Source organism: Nerophis ophidion, linkage group LG08 (genome assembly GCF_033978795.1).
Source record: "Nerophis ophidion isolate RoL-2023_Sa linkage group LG08, RoL_Noph_v1.0, whole genome shotgun sequence".
Classification (NCBI taxonomy): Eukaryota; Metazoa; Chordata; class Actinopteri; order Syngnathiformes; family Syngnathidae; genus Nerophis; species Nerophis ophidion.
Window position 1 is genome coordinate 24,595,069 of NC_084618.1, and position 10,000 is coordinate 24,605,068.

General features: G+C 37.4%; 1 protein-coding gene across 10 annotated transcripts in view; it reads right to left on the minus strand.

Annotated features, from left to right (window-relative positions):
* Positions 1-10,000, minus strand: part of fcho2 (FCH and mu domain containing endocytic adaptor 2) — a 180,751-nt gene that overhangs the window by 54,782 nt on the left and 115,969 nt on the right. For 6 of the 10 annotated variants that reach the window (XM_061908075.1, XM_061908077.1, XM_061908078.1 and 3 more), the window contains exons 15-18: positions 7,694-7,718; positions 1,072-1,116; positions 532-571; positions 358-443 (exon numbers count right to left, since the gene is read on the minus strand). In XM_061908075.1, coding sequence (XP_061764059.1) covers positions 358-443; positions 532-571; positions 1,072-1,116; positions 7,694-7,718 — 196 coding nt within the window. The remainder of the gene's footprint in view (positions 1-357; positions 444-531; positions 572-1,071; positions 1,117-7,693; positions 7,719-10,000) is intronic. The other 4 variants (XM_061908076.1, XM_061908085.1, XM_061908081.1 and 1 more) reach the window with 2 other exon arrangements.

Consider the following 10,000-nt stretch of genomic DNA (forward strand, 5'->3'; position numbering starts at 1 on the left):
ATAAAGTTCTGTTGTAGCTGAAAAAAATAAATAAAAAGAAGACACAAAAAAAAGGTCAAAATGCCAAATATCGGCGACAATAATCGGTCGACGTCCATTGCTTTCGTCCTCTCCAAGGTTCTCATAGTCATCATTGTCACCGACGTCCCACTGGGTGTGAGTTTTCCTTGCCCTTATGTGGGCCTACCGAGGATGTCGTAGTGGTTTGTGTTGTGGTTTGTGCAGCCCTTTGAAACACTAGTGATTTAGGTCTATATAAGTAAACATTGATTGATTGATTGATTGTCTACTGCTGATATTCTTGTGGTTCATATTATCCTTGTGTCATGCGGACAGATGACAGACAGATTTGATTACCTGCGGTTGTGGACGCGGCGTTGGCCGAGCTTGCTGCCAGGAAGGGACCGAGCGGATCAAGGGACAGGAGGTCGTTGTTGGACAATCTGCGGCGCACACAAGACAGTTTGATTGATTACATTGGCAGCAGAAAGAAAACAACGGCGCTACAAAGCGCTAGAAAAGTGAACTCACTCGTATGAAGGTGGCACTCTGGGTTTGGCTAGCTCATCACCTGCGGTGGGGAGAGGGAAAAAAACTGATTTTTAAAAGGAAGCTGGTGGAGTGGTGACAGAAAAAAATAAACATTAAAAAAAAAAAACCAAGTATATTTTCACCAGCTGGTACACCAGCGTGATTGTCAATAGGAACGTTTGAAGTTCATCACAACTTGACCCAGAAATGCAAACTCAGGTTTGGGGTGGGGGGAAAATGCCATAAAAAGTACAAAAATAAAAGTCTCTTTCAAAGAATTTCGTCAAGCTTTGTGCACCATGCACTTTAGAACAGGGGGTGCTGGGATTAGATGTGTACAATAAATAGAAAAGGGTTGATTTTTGTATGCCGTACCCCTGTTTTAAGTTGCTGCAGAAGTGAAGAGGAGAAGCAAACACGCCAGCGCACGTTTCAAAGTGTCAGTGCTGTTAGCAGCCGCGTAGGAGACTTCCATGGGGTAGAGGGGTTGGGACAGGACCGGGGTCTGGGGGTTACAGCCAGGAGTGAACAGATACTCACCAGCACCCTGAGCCTTGGAGCCTAATGCGGACACTCCTGTGAACCCTGAGCGCATGCACAGCATACATCAGTGCCTGCCTTAGACACACACCTTTACCAACAAAGAACTGAACACCACTGATACTTTTTGGATGAAATTGTGCCAAACGAGGAAAAGAAAACAGTAAGCTCCGACCTCCAACAAAGTTTTTTTAAGACATGCATTTCATTCTACAGTCATTGACTTACTTTTGCACCTGAAGAACATTAACTGCAATGTCAAACACCTTCGCATTGGTCAATCATGATTCCGAATTACGTGGTTTTATTAACATGGATAATTTTTGGGGGATGTGCTTCACTTGTCATAAAAAGAAACATCACACAGTTACTTTTGCTCAATTCAACATGTCCAAAAAGGAGTAGGAAGAAGCAGAGTTTATCTAATTCAACTAGGGATGGCCTAAAATCTATAGGGATTCTTATTTATCCCGATTATGAATCGAGTAATAATTTTTAACAATCGATTTAAAACAAAAAAAAGAGCCTCTATATATATATAAATGATAAAAGGGTTGTACTCGTATAGCGCTTTTCTACCTTCAAGGTACTCAAAGCGCTTTGACACTACTTCCACATTTACCCATTCACACACACATTCACACACTGATGGAGGGAGTTGCCATGCAAGGCGCTAACCAGCACCCATCAGGAGCAAGGGTGAAGTGTCTTGCTCAGGACACAACGGACGTGACGAGGTTGGTACTAGGTGGGGATTGAACCAAGGACCCCCGGGTTGCGCACGGCCACTCTGCCACTGCGCCACGCCGTCCCATATATATATATATATATATATATATATATATATATATATATATATATATATACACATATATATATATATATATATATATATATACACACATACATATACACACACACACACACAAACACATACATACATAAACACATAAATATAAACATATATATATATACACATACATATATGTATATATATATATACACATATATATATATATATATATATATACACACCATATACATACACATATATATATACACACACAAATATATACATATTTATGTGTATATGTATATATACTCATATGTATATATACATACATACATATATACTTATATACACATATATACACACATTCAGTATGTATACATACACATATATATATAGTTATATACACGTGTATATACATTACATATATACACATATATATAAATACATACATATATATACACACATTCAGTATGTACACATACACATATATATACTTATATACACGTGTATATACACTACATATATACACATATATATATTAATACATATATATATATATACAGACATATGTATACATATATATACACTCAAATATATACATACATAGATATAAACACACACACACATATATATTTACACATATATACCGTACATATATACTGTATATATATACATATATATCCAAATACATATATACACACACATATAAACACACACACACATATATATATATTTATATATATATGTATATATATATTTATATATATATATATATATATATATATATATATATATATATATATATATATATATATATATATATATATATATATATCTATATACACATATATCACAAACTGATAACATATATATACATATATATACATGTATACACACACACACATATAAACAAATACACATACATTATATATCTATCTGTCCATTTTCTACTGCTTGTCCCTTTCGGGGTCACAGGGGGTGCTGGAGCTTATATATGTATACAATCCTAAATCCTCCCTCTTTTCCTTATCTATTTCTCATTCATTCACAATATTATTTCTACATTATATTAGCAGTTTAAGCATTACAATAGCTTTCAAATGACTTGTACATTTGATATTTTGACCCTTGAACAGATTATGTTGACCTCCTCTTTTTAAAAACTTTTATTTATACAGGAAAGTCACTTGAATATTCAGAATATCTGTTTCAGGGGAGTCCTGCCACAAACATTCAAACACGAGCGTGAGGGACACCTGGAGCCAAGTGGGTGAAATGTCTTGCCCAAGGACACAATGGCAGTGATTAGGATGGCACACACTGGATTCGTACCAGTAGCCCTTCAGGTTCTCGACGACCCCTTTAGCATCTGAGCCTCGCCTCCACTATGGGAAAGATTGACTCAAATTTGGAACAAATTGGACGTTTATCATCTTTTTTTATGAGGCTGCCAAAAAGGCTGCAATCTGGATTGGAGCCAGATTAAAAATGGGTTTGTTACAGTGCGGATTAGGGCAGCGTGTTGGTAAGGACATCATATGACATGAAGTGTATCAAGATATTGTGATATGCATGATCAGATAATATTAAAGATTATTATTAATCTAACTTTTCTCTCTGGCACTCATCGAGGGTGGACGCTCCCCTTTCTTCTCCCTTGTCTCTCCTGCTTGCTTCTTTGTCTTGTCTTAACTTTCTTGTTGCCTCTTTTTGCACTGCTCTCCAAATCTAAACATTGGAACTATTTAACTGGCCTCAACAAAATTGACAAGATCTTTGGTTTGGGGGAACCTGCTGTTGTGGCGAAGCAGTTGTTGCTGGACACACGACGGACTCTTGGGAGAAGAAGGACGCCCGCGTGCCTGGCGACCCTTTTCAGTCGAGGACGGGACGATATCCATCTAATCAGAATCATGACAACAGGACATCTGCTGATTGGAGTAAGCGTTGCTGTGGTTTGTCGACAAATTGGATGTTGCTGGCAGTCTTCAAAGTACCCCAAAGCTGCCACAAATGATTGGAGGATGCGGGAAGAACTGTGGACTACATCGGACTGTCTACCCCGCAGTTTTGAGGACCAGTCATAGACAATTTAGAGTGCAAAGCAAATTTTATTTTCACCCGCATACAAAACCTTCTAACTTCGATTGTTTCCCTGGCTTCGAGAGTCTCCGGAAGGACGGTGCGGCGAAGACACAACAAACTCCCTTCTTGTCTCTCATGGACACACACCTGTTGTTGTTGACTTTGGACTAGCGATTACACAATACATCAAGGCCGCGGAGCAGAGACACACTACGGGCTTACACACACACACATCCACAAAAATATACGCCACACATACACACCTCAACCCAACGCCCTCGACGCAAATCCCATAGGGGTGATGAATGGATGGTCAGCACCTGAGAGCTGCGGCCTACCATAATGACCCAGAACTCCCTTCCCTCTGTTGCTAGATATCTCGAGATGTATGTTGTAATATGTATATGGGCTTTGCTATGGAGGTTTTTTTTACCACTCCAGACTGGGCCCCCTTAGGAGCCCAGTCTAGATTGTATTTTTTTACTCATCCTTCCCCAGCGTTTACTTTTTTCCAGTCTTTTATAGCTCGGTATAGCTCTTTTATAGGGCGGTATAGCTCGGTTGGTAGAGCGGCCGTGCCAGCAACTTGAGGGTTGCAAGTTCGATTCTTGCTTCCGCCATCCTAGTCACTGCCGTTGTGTCCTTGGGCAAGACACTTTACCCACCTGCTCCCAGTGCCACCCACACTGGTTTACATGTAAAAAAAAAAATTAGATATTGGGTTTCACTATGTAAAGCGCTTTGAGTCACTAGAGAAAAAGCGCTATATAAATATAATTCTCTCTCTCTTTACGCGGCGCCTTATGGCGACCCATCAGCGTTCTTGTTCTGTAACCCTGTACACTGTTTGTTTGTCTAATCTTGAACAGGTTTGTGCTGAAAACAAAGTTTTGTTGTACTTGTGCAATGACAATAAAGACCTATCCAATCCTAAAGCGTTAAAGCAAAAGCAATATTAAAGCATTTAAATACAAAATGCTTTAAAACTTTCAGCCTTTCCAGGCCACATAAAATGACGTGGGTGGCCAGATCTGCCCACCGGGCTGTGAGCACAACTGCAACATTTAAAAAATGAGCTGATTATGATCACTTGCTGTCCAGTTTTTCTTGTTTTATTATCACACTTAAGTTTTATTTGATAACATGACATAACGTTAGATGGCAGTAGAGTATAGTTTATAGTGTGTTGTTTTGTATTTTGATGTGTCCTAAAAAGTGTTAATACTGTAAGTACAGTATTGCACTTATTACGTACCAGGTGTTTGATTGTAACGTGCATCTTTGCTGTAGTTTTCATTTACAAATTTCAAGGTGTTGAAATAGCTTCAACACCTTGCGGAAATATATTTTAAAATATTTGGATTCTTGGCTCTCTCAGCCAAAAAGGTTCCCAACCCGTGCTCTAGAAACTTAAACTGCAGCTCAGCTCGCTCATAGTTCTGGGTTGAGGTGAAGGCTAATTAGCTTTTAGCGTTACGTTAGCTTATTTTGCTGTGTGTGTGTGTGTGTGTGTATTAAAAGTCAACTACTGGCTTCCCAAATGCTGTAATAAATTAAGCATGATGAGTTGACTTGAAACTGTTTAATGTTGCACTTTTTATATGTAGAAGAAAGGTTTTGTCATTTTATTTCATCAAAGCAACAACTTGAGGCAGTTTAATGTGGATTAACGTGGGCAGAATTATTATAGTGTTCCCAATGTTAAAAGGATAAAGCCATTGTTTACAAATTTGGTAAATAAATAACCAAAAAATTTATATTTCGTTGTTTTCTTACTGTACCGAAAATGAACCGAACCGTGACCTCTAAACCGAAATTTTTGTGACCGTTACACCCCAGTTGTTGCTGAAAGTTTTTCCCACCGGTCTCACCGATTCACGAAAAATCCAACGGTACCATGTAAGTGTACCTGGGTTGCACATTTTGCCGACTTGGTTATCACTTCAGCAGCACTCAGAGCTCATTCACTCAACATACCTTTCGGTAATTTTGCACATTTTTATGCCAACAAATAAATTGACTCTAAACTTCCCTGACATAAGTAGAGTAAGGCTCCACTTTTCCCAAAAATGCACTAGCTTAAAGGGGAACATTATCACCAAACCTATGTAAGTGTCAATATATACCTTGATGTTGCAGAAAAAAGACCATATATTTTTTTAACCGATTTCCGAACTCTAAATGGGTGAATTTTGGCGAAATAAACGCCTTTCTATTTATTGCTCTCGGAACGTGACATCACCTAGGTAGTCAATCGGCCATTTTGTCAAACACATTATACACATCGAGTCAAATCAGCTCTGTTATTTTCCATTTTTTCGACTGTTTTCCGTACCTTGGAGACATCATGCCTCGTCGGTGTGTTGTCGGAGGGTGTAACGACACGATTAGGGACGGATTCAAGTTGATTTACGTAGGATGTGCATCGATTAGCACGGCATGGTAATCGATGCTAACAGACTATTTACCGGCGATGCTGAGGCAGACATGGCACAGATATGTATGGATAACCTGCAGATGCATTTCCAACGATAAAGTCAAAGAAATCACAAAGGTGAGTTTTGTTGATGTTGTTGACCTATGTGCTAATCAGACATATTTGGTCGCGGCATGACTGCCAGCTAATCGATGCTAACATGCTATTTAGGCTAGCTGTATGTACATTTAAAACTATATTTATATCCAGTGTTTCCTTCCTCCCACATTTAATGCCAAACAAACACTTACCAATCGACATATTTAAGTTGATCCAGTGTCACAAGATGCGAAACGTCCGATCAGTGGTCTGCACATTTTACCGGCAATGCTAAGGCAAACATGGTTGAATAGCATCAATAGGTATTCGCTCAATAGCTTCAGTTTTTCTTCAATTTCGTTTTCGCTATCTGCTTCCATACTCCAACCATCGGTTTCAATACATGCGTAATCTGTTGAATCGCTTAACCCGCTGATATCCGAGTCTGAATCCGAGCTAATGTCGCTATATATTGCTGTGGTAACCGCCACGTTGTTCGTATTGGCGTCGCTATGTGATGTCACAGGGAAATGACCAGTGTCTTCGCAGGTAGCGAAAATCAGGTACTTTAAAGCTTTATTTAGGGATATTCCGAAACCGGTAATATTTTGAAAAAAACTTCAAAAAATACAACAAGCCACTGGGAACTGATTTTTATTGTTTTTAACCCTTTTGAAATTGTGATAATGTTACCCTTTAAGGATGCTAATTTGAAGATAATATGAATCTAATTCATTAGCTAAGAGTGATCGTAAAAGAATTGTCCACATGACAGTTCTATAAGGAAGATAAAAGAGCTAATAAACACACAACCTTCTTCAGAGGGGTAAAATAACACATTGGGGATTGATAGACGATGTTTTTCCAGCAGGACCTGGAGGAACAAGACAGATAACCGCACGAGGGGCACCCGGCGAGGTATAAAAGCCGGCGAGGCGCGCGTCGGCCGTGCCAGCACGCGGCGGCGAAAGGATAATTTCTGACATGTCAGAAATACGTGCGGCCAATTAAGCAATTAATCTGCCCGCGCGCGGCGGGGAGGGCGGACGTCTTCTGAGGCTCGCATTCACGGGAAAGAACAGCTATTTGCTTTTTCCTCGGGACGTGTTGCTTTTGGCCCGCCTTTCTGAGGCCGCGTCTTTGAAAAACAACCGCTGCTAAGTAAAAGGCACTTGAGGGGGACGCGCGCAGTCAGGAGGACGAAAATACAGGGAGGTCAAAATACTCACTGGATTGGTTCCTCCGCATTTGGCCCTGTGGGGGGAAAAAAGAGATTGAGTTGAAAAACATTCCAAAAAAAAAAAAAAGATATATACTGTGTATTTTCATCACGTAAATCAGAGTGAACTAGAATGATTGTTTTTGCAGCTGGTGCTATTATAACTTACAACTTTATTCATGATCAATAATAACTTAACTATGATCCCTCTGACAGCTGCTTTTAATCAGCAACATGAAAACATTACTTTTTAATATTCTGCTATATTTACCAGCTTAGAGTTTAACAAAAGCCTCTAAAATATATTTCTAAAGGGCAGTTTTTACGTGACATAACTCAAATATTCCACGCTAAATTGCACTTTCCCGGGTTGCATAAGTATGTTATTTTTATGTTCTGCTGTATTTACCATCTTAGATTTGATAAAAAGCTTCTTAGATATACTTTAAGGTCAGCTTTCATGACATTTTACGTGACAAAACTCTGATATTCCAAACCAAAATGCAATCTTCTGTGTCAAATACACAGATTTTTTTTATGTTCTTCTTTAATTACCATCTTAGATTTTACGAAAAGCTTCTAAAATGTACTTTTAAAAGGCAGCTTTCATGACATTTTATGTGACAAACTCCAATATTGCAAACCAAAATGCGATCTCCTGTGTTGAATACATAGATTATTTTTATGTTCTTCTTTAATTACCATTTTAGATTTTATGAAAAGCCTCTAAAAATTAGTACTTGAAGGTAGAAAAGCGCTATACAAGTACTACCCATTTATCATTTATTTATTTAAAACATACTTTTTAAAGGGCAGCTTTCATGACATTTTATGTGACAAACTCCAATATTCCAAAACAAAATGCGATCTCCTGTGTCAAATACACAGATTATTTTTATGTTCTTCTTTAATTACCATCGTAGATTTTACAAAAAGCTTCTAAAATGTACTTTTAAAGGGCAGCTTCCATGACATTTTACGGGACAAAACTCCAATATTCCAAACCAAAATGCAATCTCCTGTGTTGAATACATAGATTATTTTTATCTTTAATTACCATCTTAGATTTTATGAAAAGCCTCTAAAATGTACTTTTAAAGGGCAGCTTTCATGACATTTTATGTGACAAAACTCCAATATTCCAAACCAAAATGCAATCTCCTGTGTTGAATACACAGATTATTTTTATGTTCTTCTTTTATCACCATCGTAGATTTTATGAAAAGCCTCTAAAACGTACTTTTAGGGGCAGTTTCCATGACATTTTACGTGACAAAACTCTGATATTCCAAACCAAAATGCGATCTTCTGTGTTGATACATAGATTATTTTTGTGTTCTTGTTTATTTACCATCTTAGATTTTATGAAAAGCCTCTAAAACGTACTTTTAAAGGGCAGCTTCCATGACATTTTATGTGACAAGTCAAATATTCCAAACCAAAATGCAATCTCCTGTGTTGAATACATAGATTATTTTCATATTTAATTACCATCTTAGATTTTATAAAAAGCCTCTAAAACGTACTTTTAAAGGGCAGCTTCCATGACATTTTACGTGACAAAACTCTGATATTCAAAATCAAAATGCAATCTCCTTTGTTGAATACATAGATTATTTTTATGTTCTTCTTTAATTACCATCGTAGATTTTACGAAAAGCCTCTAAAATGTACTTTTAATGGCAACTTTCATGACATTTTATGTGACAAACTCCAAAATTCCAAACCAAAATGCAATCTCCTGTGTTGAATACATAGAATATTTTTATGTTCTTCTTTAATTACCATCATAGATTTTACGAAAAGACTCTAAAATGTACTTTCAAAGGGCAACTTTCATGACATTTTATGTGACAAACTCCAATATTCCAAACCAAAATGCAATCTCCTTGGTTGAATATGTAGGTTATCTTTATGTTCTTAATTTACATTCTTAGATTTTCGGAGAAGCTTCTAAATTTTACTTCTAAAGGGCAGCTTTCATGACAATTAACGTGACATAAGTGAAATATTCCAAACCAAAATGCAATCTCCTGTTAGAATAAATAGGTTATTTTTATGTTCTCCTTAATTTACCATCTTAAATTTTATGAAAAGCTTCTAAAATATACTTTTAAAGGCCAGCTTTCAGGACATTTCATGTGACATAACTCGAATATTCCCAATCAAAATGCAATCTTCTGGGTTTAACAAAAAGGTTATTTTTAGGGGTGCACAGAAAAATTGCATTTCTTACATATATGAGGAAAAACATATTTACAGTAAACACACAAATAAAAATAATATGGCTCTTAAGAAGCCAGGACGATGTTTAATG